The sequence below is a fragment of the Mycteria americana genome, chromosome 11 (assembly GCF_035582795.1).
Source record: "Mycteria americana isolate JAX WOST 10 ecotype Jacksonville Zoo and Gardens chromosome 11, USCA_MyAme_1.0, whole genome shotgun sequence".
Classification (NCBI taxonomy): Eukaryota; Metazoa; Chordata; class Aves; order Ciconiiformes; family Ciconiidae; genus Mycteria; species Mycteria americana.
Window position 1 is genome coordinate 13,447,340 of NC_134375.1, and position 14,669 is coordinate 13,462,008.

The 14,669-nt window shown below is 41.9% G+C and overlaps 1 protein-coding gene across 3 annotated transcripts in view; it reads right to left on the reverse strand.

The window, feature by feature from the left end:
* Window positions 1-14,669, reverse strand: part of CHL1 (cell adhesion molecule L1 like) — a 55,789-nt gene that overhangs the window by 24,226 nt on the left and 16,894 nt on the right. For all 3 annotated transcript variants that reach the window (XM_075513711.1, XM_075513712.1, XM_075513710.1), the window contains 6 exons: window positions 13,454-13,574; window positions 10,192-10,376; window positions 3,906-4,070; window positions 3,153-3,275; window positions 2,350-2,461; window positions 1,487-1,653 (listed from right to left, as the gene is read on the reverse strand). In XM_075513711.1, coding sequence (XP_075369826.1) covers window positions 1,487-1,653; window positions 2,350-2,461; window positions 3,153-3,275; window positions 3,906-4,070; window positions 10,192-10,376; window positions 13,454-13,574 — 873 coding nt within the window. The remainder of the gene's footprint in view (window positions 1-1,486; window positions 1,654-2,349; window positions 2,462-3,152; window positions 3,276-3,905; window positions 4,071-10,191; window positions 10,377-13,453; window positions 13,575-14,669) is intronic.

Genomic DNA, 14,669 nt, shown 5'->3' on the forward strand with positions numbered 1-14,669 from the left:
AGGAGAGAGAGACTATTACATCAAATTTTCACCAAGCACTTCATATCTAAGAATCAACCTTAGGAGCAATGATCATGTCTTTTTTGTTATATATACAAACATTTCAAGTGAAGGATGGTTGTTTCTTAAATAGATATTTGCCAGGATTTAGTTTTCTATCTTGAAAAATTATTTTTTAGTTCAATCCAAACCAAAGAGCTCCAGACAAAAAAAAAAAAACACAAAAAAAAAGTCACAGGTGAAAATCCTTGTTAGCAGACTGTCATGAAAAGGATGATTAAAAAAAAGCTTGAATATGATTTTTATGTCCAATTGCCATTTGAAACAGGCTTTGGCAATGATCCAAGAAAAATTACAAGCTTATTAAAGTCAAGTGAGAAAAATTATTGCAATCAAGTTTGTTCTTTTAATTGACTCTAATCTGAATGCAGAAACAGATGAATAAGTAAGAAAGCAGTTGGCTGAATTTCTTTTTACAGTGAAATGTTGCTCTGTGAGAATTTCATTGTACATTTTCATGTTTATTATCACTGTAAAATTTACAAAGCAAAGGGAGTGGGTGGAAATAGAACACAAAAAGAGTGTTTCTTTCTCCAGTTTGTCACAGCAAACCTGCATCTAAAAGTCCTTTTGAGAACCTTGCTAATTGAGTATTGAAGGGGGTTTTTTTATTGGCAAGCCCTAAATCCTAAATAAATTTGTATGCAGCCCACTAAATTTAACCTGTGTGCTCAACAGAAGCTGTCTGCTACCACCCCCCCCCCAGGGAAAAACCCCTCCTGCCCAACCAAGCAAATAAATCCCTTAAAACAGAGCACAAGCTATGTACCTGAAATGTATGAGTAAATGCATTTCAGTAATTTTTTCTCTATTTACAAATATCTATCAAGTTGATAATCAGGCAAAGGCCCACTGCAAGGCCCTCAAACCAGCAGCATCCCCTAACTCATCCTGCTGCAATGTGCTTGGTGTTCGCTGCGGATAGTAATTCCGTTTGGGATGTACCTTCTGCTCAACAGATGGGCAATAGCTTTAGGGAAGGAGCAAGCCCACGGCTGCGGGAGATGCAGGGACACTGCCTGGCTCAGCGAGGCCCCCACCGAGCCCACAAGCACAGGGAGGGCTCTGGGCTTCCAAGGATCAGCCAAGAACCTGCTCTGAGTGTAACAGGGCTGATAGGAAGGAGGAGGGAAAAATCCTTTCAGGATAATAAAGTTAACGGATCTGGGAAGTAACGGCAAGTTTTTGGTGGCTTATGCAGCTTCTGGAAGTATCAAGAAGAAAGCAAACATCCTGTATGAGCATGGAGAAACCACACAGAAAAATGGAGACAATTTCAGGTCAGAGTACACAGAGAATTTATAGCCTCACAGAATAAATCTGTATTTTGGACTGAGTATTTACTAAGCACTTGTTTAGTGAAAATTTGTAAATATAAAACCTTAGCAGATATCACAGGTCTTTCTATTCATAAGTGAGACATTACCTCTTACATCCAGATTAGCAGTGATTGCTCTTTTTCCAACAGAGTTCGCAGCCCAGCAAGCGTATGATCCTGAGTCTTCTTTCTTTGTTTCTTTGATCTCTAGGGTGCCATTCTTATTCAACTCATAGCGCAATGTTGAAAGTGGCTCTATGCTGTCATCCTTAGTCCTAAAGAGGATAATAATAGTTATGGGTTATTTCTAGGGCTGCAGGAACTGTTATTTCATGGTTAGCAGATATTGCAGGGGACAGAGGAATTTTGGGAGCTGGTCTCAGCTCTGCCACTGAGCAATCAAATCAAGATTAGCAAGTCACTTTACCCATGTGCAGCAAATCGTAAAGCTCCCTGCAAACCAGAAACACACTGACAGCGTCTAGCAAGGCCTTTAAACTAGTCTGGCTGAGCCTTTAATCTATAGCTGTCATCTATAATTTTATTGCACCTGTCAAGTGCTATGACAATCCTGTCATTTCCAACCATACGGAACCATTTCCAGGTAAATATGCTCTGTAAGTCATCGTGTTTCCACCTCAATAATGTGTCCAAACTTAAAAAGTTGCCAACATTAAACTAAGGCCGATGAAGCTGTAGCAGGATTTGGCTATGTACAGCATGGCTTGGTTCAATGGATAGCCCAGCACTTGTCTCACACAGGCATTGAGGACTTTCATTAACTTTTTTTATAAGCCAGTTCTTCGGGGTTCTTGAAAGTGCATTTAAACACAGAATACTTATATTATATACAGTTTTGTTACAAATTTCTAATTTTAACTCCATAGAAATAAAAACTAGCACATTTTTCAATGTTTGGGGAGCCTGTATGAACTTGTTGCACTTGAAAACATCAGTTCTCAGTGGCTTACCATCTAATATCTGCTGCAGGCGAGGCAAAAATTTCACAGTGCAGGAAGGCACTGTAACCCACAACTGTGGCATAGTTTTCACCATCTGAGGTCAGTATTAAGGGAGCAATATCTGCAGAAGAGAATGCAAAATGAGCAGCACTGCATTTCAGAACTGGGAATATAAATACTGTCCCTGCATCCTCCCCTTTCCCAGCAAAGGTCAAAGGCTTAGCCACTGAAAGGGAATTTCACTGCCTTTTGGAACCAGTTGCACTGAGCAACTGAGCTCTCATAAGCTTCACTGACAATGATAACAGTGGTTGACTGCTGGACATGTCAGAACATGAAACATCAATGTGCTCCAGGAGAGAAAGCAGACCTGGTTCTGCTTCCTCTGGAGACCTCTTTTATTAAATAAATTCCCATCGCTCTCTTTCTTCAAAGAACAGGCTGAGCATCACAACTGAAATTAAAGATTAACAATACACTTAATAATTCAAAAACAGAGTTGTGGTCACAATTCAGCCCCCAGTTTTAGTACATTTGAATTCAAAAGGTTTTGAGCCCAACCACAACCATGTTTTTAAAATAAAGAATATATCAAAGCTCATGAACACTTATGCTAAGCATATGATATTGCCCATGATAAGGCTTGTTGCATTAGTTTGGACAACATATTTCCTAAAACCTGGGGCCAATGCAAAAGAACAATGACATGGTTACAATCCCCAAGCTGTTCTGAAGCATTCAGTCAGCAGAATGGGACACTTCAGTTAGTTAGATCTTTTCTCATGAACAGGAAAGGCTGGGAGGGTACTCACTGAGGACATTCACGTTGGCGCTAGCAAGGATGGTGCCGTGCTTGTTGCTGGCCTCACACTGGTACACAGCACTGTCCTGAAGCTGAAGGTTGGTAAGGCTGATCTCTCTGGCAGAGATTCTCCCTCTGAAGGTCCTACCTAGAAAGACCCAGACTATATCAGGAGATGAAGAGAACACGGCTGTGGAGTTCACAGTCTCTCCTCACTGCTTGAAAGTCAAAGGTGAAGCACATCTTCAGGATCAAACCAGGACCTTGCTCAACAGCCGGCAAGCAAGTTGCAGAGCCAAACTGCAAGCAACTGCAGCCTTTGCCAGCAGTTCTGTGGCCTAAAGAAAGTCCTCTAGAGCACCGATTTCCAGTAAAATCCCTACATAGACTTTTTTAAATGGTAGTAATAATACTGCTACACCAGGGAGCAGGGCCTGCACTCCCCAGCCACACAGTCATGTGTGCTTATTCAGAAGCGCAAAGAAAGACCAGGAACCCTCAATGAACATAAGCTATCCCAGATCCCCAAAAGATGGGAGCGTTACGGGGTGAGGCAGAGGCAGTAACTCCCGGGTACCACCACTCCACAGCCCTACAGCTTTCACCCCTACTCTCTTCAAGATCACATTTAAACGTTAGCCTTATTAAGTAAATAAATATTAACTCATATCTAAATAGATGTCAAACCAGACATCACTCAGTGCATTAGGATTTGTGTGTTCCCTCCACCTGGGCACAACACAGGCACGTCCCACCCAACCACCACCTAAAGGAGGATGCTGGACCTTGCACTTACTATCGATGGGCATCCCGTTAAGTTTCCACTGAATGGTTGGCTCTGGGTTGCCAATAGCTTCGCACAGCAGCACAAGATTTGTTCCTACGCTGTAAACACCACCTTCGGGCTCCTTTATCCACCGAGGAGGCTCTGTAAAGAGAGGACACAGCAGGCATCAGTGCACAGCAAGACAAGTCTAACTGCTATTGCTATGGTCCTCCAGCAGATGGCAAACACTGCCAACAGTTCCCAGCCAGCCCCTAGCAGCCTATTGTGCAGCTGTATTGTATTTCTTGCAAACTGGTGTTACAAAAGGTAAAATTAGCATCAGCACACATCTATTTCTGTCCTTCAGACTTCGTGAAATGTGAGTGTCAGGGAGAGAGTGTAGGGAATGGGCAGTGTTTATGCAAGTGGAAAACAAACGCAAATGGGAGGTGACAGGCTGAGCAAGGAGGTAAACCTGAACGGGTCGGCACTTTCACAAGGCCCCTCAGACAAGAGATTGTGGTCTGTGAAATGAAGTGAGACTATTTCAGCAAGTCAAACAAGATGCAAATGTCCATCCAGCTCAAATCCTCTTCACTAGGCATGAGCAAGCGGCTTCCACCAACTTGCCCAGGAGCAGCCGGAGGGCAGAGTATGGCGATGCAGTGGAGCTCCACGACAGCATGCAGCACCTCCATCTGCTCATCTATGTGTGCTGAGGAAATGCATTGTGATTTTCAATATTCCGGTTTTCCATCCTGTATTCAGATGAGAGGCTGATCCGTGACATATTTAGGAATGATGAAACATTCTCTCACCACTGGGGATGAGAGAACCATCATCCTGAGGAGCGGTCCAGAAAGGTTGCCCACAGGGTGGTGGTAGAGGAGCAGCAGGTGCTGCTGCATTCCCTGTGCTCTCCTCTTTCCCAGCACTGCCAGCTAAACTGGGGTAGCTCTGGGGAAACCTTCTCCTCTGCAGAGCAGCCCCTGAGCATAAGATACTCAAACCTCATTGGAAAAACACAAACATAAGGGAGGGAAGGGAACTGAGGCGGGGGGGGGGAGCATTTATCTGATGAATGCTTTCCTTTCTACAGACTGAACGCAGGTCCCTGAGCCTGCCTACCCTTCAGTGGGCAGCCTCAATCCAAGACACAGCTTTGAATTCATCATGATCTCTCCCTGAAAAGCAACAAACTTCCAGATTTTAATTCCAGACCTGACACTACCTCTTCTGCGTGTGTGGGGCAGATCACTGGCCCTCTTCCTCTATTTGAAAAAGATGAGCTAACGTATGGGAAACATGAGGATTCATTAGTTAATGCTCATAAAACGCTTCAAAGATTAACAGAGCTGTTGCCCGGTAATACATCTCCAGATGTTATCACTGTGATATGCTAAAACAAAGCATCATTGCTCATATGCACATAGATATATTAAAAAAACACCCCTGAAGTGTGATACACAAGAGCTTCTACACACAGCCCACCATTTCCACAGTAGAGCACCCATGAAGAGACACTGTTAAGCAACATCTAAAGACTGAAGTAAAAGTCAAGACATTGAAGCTTATCTAAAATTATAACATCTTCACATTTCCTTCACACAGTACAGATTTCTTCTACCACTTTCCTCACGCAGTGCTGGTTGCCCTCCCATAGTGCAGCATGTGACGTGACCATACTTGTTATGCTTCCTTGTATTTGGCTCCAGGAAAAAACTCTGCAAGCAGCAGAACATTTTCGCTTTGCAGATCTTTTTCCTGCTCTCTCTCTCTCATATACATTACGCTTTCATCAGGAAAAGAGAGGTCAAAGGCATGGAGGTGAAAAGGTTTGTAACAGTCTTGATTAATTTTTTTTTTTCCCTCTAGGTCTGCCACAAACACAGTACTTGAGACAGGATATTTCCTTGTTTTGGAGGAGGTGAGACACCAAGCACAGACTGAATACAAATCACCGGACGGATCCCTTCTTATTTTCATTTGTGCATACACTCTGGAAGTGAGCTGCAGATATATTATGCCACTGCTTTCCTTTCTCAGCATGGGAATTGCTGTGGGTGCCCCAGGAAAGTGATGCAGCTGGGAAGCCATAGGCAACGAGATTTTGCCAAGTATGAAATGTAATTTCACAGAAAGGATGAAGAACCTCTTTTCTGTGTGGCAGATATGCTATACTACTTATAAGTATATAAAATATAAGAATAACAAAATATAGATGTATTTTTTAGCAACTACAAAAACCAGTGGTCGGATAGTCAAATACTTAATCTGTGTGAGCAATACAGTATGGCAAATATTTCACTGCATAATATATTCTTCCTGGTAAGAGTTATAAATGTGGGGCTCCTCATTAAGAGATTTATGTCTTTATGGGAATATAATGGCAGGTCCAAAAATAGAAGGGATCTAAAATGGGCATCTAGGCCATCCTTCTGCAACAGAGCAGGATCATCTACACCTAAAATGCTTCCAATGGATCCAAGCCTTCACCACAGCCTCCCATGCTGTCTATGGCAGCACTACGCTTTTCCCCATGACTGGAATAAATTTTTAACATCTAACCAACGTCTGCCTTGCTGCAATTTAAGTCTATTGTATCTTACATTATCCCCAGGGAACTTTGTGAAGAAACTTGGGTTCATCTGAAGGCTGTTATGCATTCTCCGGATTCATTCTTCCCTAAATTAAACAGATCTATCAATTTTTTCTCAAATGCCATGTTTTTGAGCTCTGTAACTACCCTTGCTGCTTTCTCCTGAACTGCCTTGAGTTAACCCCAGCCTTGATGAAGTGCACGATGTAAAACTGGTTACGTTACGTGAGGCCTTATCAGTTCTCAGTAGTCTCTCCTACAGCAACATTTTTCTTTAGAATTTCCAGGATGATTTTTGCTTTTTCTGCAAGACTAATATTTCCAGGTCGTGTTCAGCCTGCGATCCAGTATATCCTCCAGACTAGTCTAACCAGACATTTTCCATCCTGTGCTTATGAAGCCAATTAGTGCCGCCTGATGAGAATTGCTTTGCACTTGTGCTTACTGAAGCCCATCCTTTTTATTCCAGAGCATTTTCCCAATTTGTCAAGATCATTTCAAATTCTCCTCACATCTTCCCAAGGGCTGGCAATCCATCCCTCTTTGGGGGCATCATCGGCAGCTTCAGCTGCAGTTACCACCTTGGGGTCTGCATCCCCGTTGAAGCAGTTTTCCAGTGAAACACAGAACTACAGTTTGAGCCCGACTGAAACAACCAGCCATGTTTCTGCCTCACGTTAGTTTCATCTATTTTATTTTTGTCTAGCTGAGTAATGAAAGTATTACGAGACTTAACTGCAAAGGCCCTTAGCTATTATATCATTACTATAATTAATCATTATATTCTGATAATTATTTCTGTTAAACACAGTCTAGGAGCCTCAGTCAAGATCAAGGTACCATGAGATCAGGCGCTGTGATAGTGACAAGATTTTGAGGTGATATGTACATTTTATATTGGGTTTGGGGGATTATATACAATAACGAAATAAACAGACATTTGAAGGCAAGACAATTTGTGGGCTTGCTTCACTTTTTTTTTTTTTTTTAAATAATTCTCTCTCATTCTAATAACAACAAGGAGGGTTTTGTGCCTGTTCCAATGTTCCAGGCTACATCTTTCCTTGCAAAGAGAGATTAAAATGCTCAAACAGTCAAGCAATTTGCTAGCTGAATATTTTCATATGCTTGGTAATAATTGCCTGAATCTTTGCCCTCAGACTACTGCAGGATTAGTAAGTGGGCTGCATGCAAATATCATTAATTAAGACTGTTATTTAGAAGGCTGGGGTATTGGTTTGAGATTCTCAAATACCAGAAAGAAGAACAGAAAATGAGACATAGTGCAGAAATGATAGCAAAATCCTGATTTACACACCAGCACTAGATTGAGAATGGTTGGCGGTTAATAACTGAGATAATTTTTTTTTCCCTGTTTAATTTTCTTCTCCCTGCATGCATCCTTTGAGAAGAGCCCGTCAGGTGCGAGGATGCCCTACGTCAGCATAACCTCCCTGAAACCAACTGAAATTAATGCTCACTTCCACCAACTCAAGATCTGCCCTTGAGTGTCCACACAGGAGTTGCTGCAAGAATGATGAACATGCCCATCTCTGATTAATGGTAGTGACATTTTCTGGTTAGAAATTCTAGAAGAAGATGGTGTTTGGGCTCAATTTTACCTTGATACCCTGCATGTGAGGTGACTCCTAATAGGAAGAATTCCTGCTAGTGACAGTAGCCATCATTAGTTACACACATGGAAAATGAATTTGGTAGCAATCGCAAAGGCATTTTTTACATTGCAATGGCTAGAGTGGGATTATTTCCTTCCCTTTTTTTTTTTTTTTAAAGTACTTGTTTGTTAATGAGCAGGAACAACAATTTGCCGGAGAGCTTTCCTCCCTCTAGAGACTGGGGGAAAAGGGGGTCAATATTCTGAACTGCTTAATTAAAGTTATTTCTCTGGTATTTTAGTTTTTGCAGCTCCTGCAGTTTCTTTGAAGGATTCAATTTTTACAGCCGAGAAAATCATAGCCAGATTGTTAAAATATTCAGCTAGAGCAGAGATGCTCCAAACCATCTGGAATGATTTCTAGGAGTCAGCACTTCCCCTCCATCACAGCTGAAAACTTGCCATGCCCTGGTATCCCCCTCTGCCACGCTTCCAGGAAGGGAAAGAAGACTGTAAGACACAAGGTTGTGTCAAGTGAATGGGGACGATTCATCACATACTGGGAGACAAGGCTTTTCCTCAGCTGATGAGTAAATACAGAGCAGGTAGCTGAAAGTGCCTTTCCTCCCATCAGGACTCCTTGTGACCATGGAGTGAGAAGCAGCACAGATTAAAATGAAGCAGTTGGCAGACTCCGACAGTTTAATACTGCCTGTGACTTTTTTTTTTTTTTTTTTTTTACTCTGCAGAGCAGAGGCTGGAGCATTTTTCATCAGTAAAGAGAAAATGTTTTCAGCAAGTTTTTCAGCTGTGCTTCAGGATTCTCATTTTGTAGCTATTTATGGGCAGCATTGCTGAAAGAGTTGCAGTGGCAGTGATACTTCTGCAGGGCTCACTTGTCTCTGCTAAGTCTCATCAGAGCTCTGCTTTGCTCCTGGAAAAGAGCATCTGCACCTGCCTCGTGTGAAGGGCTCACACCTTCAGGGTTTGGCGAGTAGGAGAAGGGAGAAAGGAGGATGGAGGGAGAGCAGGCACCACGCACCTCTATCTGCACTCTGCAAGATGCCTGTTATGAAGGTATCTTGGCTGGCTTCATTAATCTGCCTTCTTCTAGCAGCAACATAAATAAATGACAACCAAACGGATGCACAAACATCCCAGGTTCTCCGTTGTGCTAGCCCAGCGCGAGCAGCCAGCACTCACCCTGTTCAGCCACGGGCCTGTGCGCACGCTCATGCTCAGGGACGCACCACCCTACGCCCGGGTGTATGATACGCATGAGTGTGACCTAAGACTATTCATGAATGCTGCTAATATAGTATTGGCCATGCGTCCAAGCACGCAGCCTAGGGTGGGAACGGGCCTTGGATACTCAGTGGGATGACAAAAAGGGTCATATTTCAATTTTTTTAAACTGTTAAGAATTAATAGAAAGTATCTTTTTTTACTTTGTTTCATAAGTTTTTATGATACTTTTCAGGAGCTACAGAAACCACTCCTAGCTCAGGTTGTCCCTATACAAAAATGATAGCATGGGAGCACGTGAAGGAGGGGAAGAGAAGGGTGGTACCGTGTTTGCTCACTGCATTTTTACCATCCTCCCTAGGCATTCACCTTTGGTGGAAGCCAAAGAAAGGAAATTGAGCTAAACGTACCTCTGATCTGGCCCAGTACAGCCATTTTCACATTCTTTAAGAGCAAGTAGAATAATTAGATCTTTTGGTCTGATATTCAGATTAATACAAGACATTTCATCAGTGTCTCTGCTTGACTAACACACATCTTTAGAGCATTGGATCTGCTCACGTATTTGTACTCCTGTTCACCACTTTGTAAAGCCTTCATGGTTCAGGACAAAAAATGCATTATTTCTTTTTTTTTTTTTTTTTTAAGTTGCTACTTTCTGCAAGCTTCCCAAAGCTATAAGGTGGGTCCTTGGCTAGCATATATTGATAGAGTTGGTTGAATTTATGCATTACAACGAGTGATATTAGCAAAGGTCCTTATTCACTTTCCTTTGAGCACCTCTCTGTTCAAAATTAATAAGCTTAGTAAAGTGTACTCAGCACCTTCCACATGAACGTGGAACTCGTGCTTCGCTCTCCCCATGGGGTTGCTTGCTGTGCACTGGTATGTTCCTTCATCGGCTGCAGTCACTTGGTCTATCTTCAATATCTTCCCAAAATTTTCTGTTTCTGGTTCGTCCTTGGGCAAGTTTCCAGTGACCTTGACCCAGCTTAGATGAGGAGTTGGGCTAATAGCAAAAAAAAAAAAAAAAAAAAGATTTTGAGTTGAATACTAGGCTGCTGTAATGCTTCATGTTAGCAGAGCTGCTGGACTTCATGCATATGGTTTGCAAGGTGAAGTTTTCAGAGTCTTTTGAGACCTTTTAAAATACTGGGGCTATACTAAGGGTTATATTATAGACTACAACTAGTCCATATGGCTTCTTGATTTGAAGGGCCCCTATGAACAGGTTCTTCACAGCCAACACCAGGCCATGGCATGAGGCTGCATTCCTTGTAAACGTATTGGCATGGACTGTGGGAGCGGGAACGGAGCTCATTTCGTCATACTCCAAAAGGGCACTTGAGGACAGACAAGGAGGTAAAGACTTCATTACTGTGACTCCACTCGGTGCCCTGCCTGGTTAGAAAGGTGGCCAGCCATTGGAGGTGGCTGAAAATGCTCCTTACGTTTTTAGAAAGCAAATGGCAGTGACACAGAAATTTGGGACAGACTGTTGTCTGCACATTCCCAGCTGGGCTTCGCGACCCCGACACCGCACACGACGCACATACACAGCGTCGTATCTGCTTACTCTTGTGTCCATCTGTTATTGTGGCAAAATGCCCAGGCACAAGCTACCCAAACCCCAGGTACCAAGAAATTACGGTTTTTCACGAGCAGTGAGCACAACCGTGCAAATATCCTATTATTTCCTGCAAGAGTCCTTGTCCTGCTCTTGTACCAAAGTCAGGCACTGTGTTGCCATGGTGTTGTATTGAGGCAATGCCCTCCTGACACTGTCATTACTCAGAATATAAGTCTTCAAAAATGACAGACTGGAAATGTATTTAATTCCTTATTTTGCAGTTGGCTGCCCCTGATCTTAGTTACTTGAAATCTGGCTCAGTCTATCCGCTTTCGTGGTTTGTGGACATTTGGTGGGATAGATTGGCAAAGATATAGGCATAGCTGATCATTTTTCTGCTGAGAATGGGAATTTTGACAAATAAAAGAATTGTTTTATTTTGGTCTACATGTTGCATTTTTGAAGGGTTTCAGTGAAAAATGTTTGTTTGGTGATCAAACAAAGGAGTACTTTGTCTTCCTTCAAAAGTGACTACTTTTTTTAAAAAAAACCTTTTTGTTTGAAAAATAATTTAAACAAAAGTTTCTTGGAAAATTTTGAGTGAAACAAAAATATTTCTTTTTTTTAACTTTTTTCCAAATAAACAGTGTCCCTTTTTTGACTTTCTCTTCTTGTATATTATATTAATTCTTGCACATGAAAATTCATATTTGTGTATTTCCAAGATGATTTGCCTATTAAGTACCTTGAAAACACTATAAACTCATAGCTGTGGACTTGTGGAGGTTTGTGCACCTGCGAATTAGCTTGATGGGTAGTGAATCAGACAAGGAAGTGTTGCAACAGGGAACTAAAACTCACTGCAGATACTTGGAGTGAACCCAATAGGGACAAGTAATTCACCTTCTCTCAGAAATGGCAACCAACTGCAGAGGCATAATCTTGCCAGCTCAAATGAGCAATGCCCTTTCAAGCCTGCATGGAAAAACAAAATAACCTAAACATATTTGTTCAGGCAGATAAATACCCTGATTTTGGAATTTTACAGAGGGGATATAATTGCACAGCCTTTAACATGAATTATCTGTCTGCTAACCACAGTCTGCATTCATAGACCTACCGCTCTACCATACAGCATCAGAAGACAATGGAGACAAATTTAAGTCTCCATTCAACCGAAAGCTCTATCACAAATAAACCAGAAGCGACTGTGCTTTCATTGTGGGTTTAGTGGTCGGAGAGATTTTCGCTTTACTATTTCTCTGGTGGCAAGTCTTCCGGGGCAGACTATTGCATCTACAAGCACACAGTAAAAATTGGAAAACTGGACTGAGGGCAAAGTGGAGCTTATGTCTGTCTGAGTTACTGCAGGAGGAACAAGGTCTGAGAGAGGTATTCACAGCTTCATTGGGAGGACTGCACTTAACATTTATTTAGCCATTCCCTTTCCTTACTTACCCTTATTCTGTCCTGTGTTATTTACAATAAGGAACAAAATCGTCCTGATTTCCCATCACATACCATCTACTTTAAATCTTCCCTATATTATTACAGTGAGCATCTCCTCATTGAGATATTCTGCCATGCTTAGTACAGCCAGATCCATGACTAGAGCTTCAGTAGTGCCCTAGTGTAAATGCTAATAGCAGTAACAAGCTTGAGATATCCATGCAGCACAAGGCACCAGAGGCACGCACAGGAATGGGCCCAAGCAGAAAACATGGGACTGTAACTAAATTTGAAGTTAGCCCATTACTGTCAGTTTTAGCAGGAGCAAACCAATACGGCTGACTCTGGTTCACTGTATTTTTACATAGTTGTGGATTTTGTTCCTCGACATACTGTCATCTGTGAGAACATCATGGAAGGAACATCCTTTGTATGGGAATTCTGGATGCTGGGGAATGGACCACCGAAAGCGGCCAGGATCACATGCACTTCCAGGCCAGCATCTCCCACTGCAGCTGGGCTAGGTGGGCCACCAATCTCACTCAACGGGGCATTTCCTTAGTGGATGTCTTGTATTAAGTCACTCAAGAATTTTCCTTTTAAAAACCTGGGATCTTAGGAAAAATGCTGAATAATTTTTGAGCATTGAACCAAAACTGAATTGGCAAAACTAGAAAAGAAACATTACAGGTTGTGAGCCAAACCTCAGAAGCTGAATTCTGATGTTATTTAGTTTCTCAACATCTCAAAATTAGTACTACTGAAAAAAGCTCCATAATAGTTTTTTTTAATACTACAGTAAAAAAAAAAACTTACCATGATATGATTTTAATTACTTGTTTATAAGCTATAGCAATAACAAAGACATGAATGTTGCAGGCTAGCTCTGTGCTGCTTTACAAGGAGTATGCATACTTTAGAAAAACTCTGCATAGAGTTTCAATTTAAAAATGTTTGGGCAGGTAGGTATATTCATTTGTAGTTGTATAATTTTTAATATAGAGTTGAGGAAAGAAAAGGCTATTTCAAAAGGTGATTAAGTTTGTGCAGTATTGTGCATTACTCACAGCCCTTCAGCAATACATTCGAGTAGCAGGACACCTCCCTTGATGACAGTGACTGATGAGCTACTGCCAGCAGATTCAGGAGGGATCAGCAGTTTGGGTTTTCTTTCCTTGATAAAATTTGCTAAAAAATAAAATAAAATAAAATAAAAGTTAGATATGAAATCTTAGAGCCTTTGCTTATCCTTCAATAATGCCACAAACATCACTTCTGTCAGAAGGTTTCGGACAGCAATTTGTAAATTTTCTTTTTTATTTATTTATACGGTTCGAGATCAATCCAGGACTCTCCTGTTTCTCCTGCTTACAGTCAGAAGATGGCCACAGTAATAACAACAGGCAGCAGTACTGGTGAAGCCCCTTTTCCTATGGTTTCCTGTCCTGCTTTCCAAGCAATGGCCCTTTCTATCATACACCTCTGCCAGTCTTGGTACACCGGTCGTCTCAATTGCTGATCTTCTGGTGTGCACCATCTTTCTTAGCACCCTTCTTCTGCATTGACTCTCTTTCATCTTTTAAATCCCAGATGAAAACCCATCTTTCCTGCCTTGAATATCGCACAGAATTGTCCTTCTTGCTACAATTATTAAATCTACAGTAATGGAGATACAATTTGTAAGGAAGACTGTTAAAATAATAAAACAAGATTGACCTGCATTTGATTTCAACGGACCATTTGTTCCAGCCTGCCAAACAAGGGTTTCATGATGAAATATGCATAGAGTTAAATGCCTATCCAGTTATCACTATAATAACAATTAGCACAGTAATGAATAAGTCCCCAAATGGTACTAGTTCTTCAAAAATAGTCAGTTACAGATGATTTGGTAAAAGACCCCATGTATCTCTGAACCATTTTCTAAATTTTTTTTCCTCCCCTTTGTATCTCTACAAATCTGTGTCACAAGTGCTCAGAGCTGCAGCAAAACACTTTGGTGCCTCTGGATACGCTCGCACGTCTTCCATCTGCCCTCTACCTCCCGTTGCCAAAGGCAGGCAGTCCCCCTTCCCGAGCAGCGACAGGAGTTCAGACGTGTCTCCGAGGGGAAAATCAGTTTTTGAGTGTCTGTCACTCTGCACAAGCCTTGCTTGTTCTGCTCACAAGGCTTAGCCTCTGCAGGCCAAGGCTTGAGGACTGATCAGTGCTTTGAGTTATCCACCCCGAAACGCTAGAGGCGAACCCCCTTTTCAAAAACTTCAGTGCTCGTCCAGCAAAAGG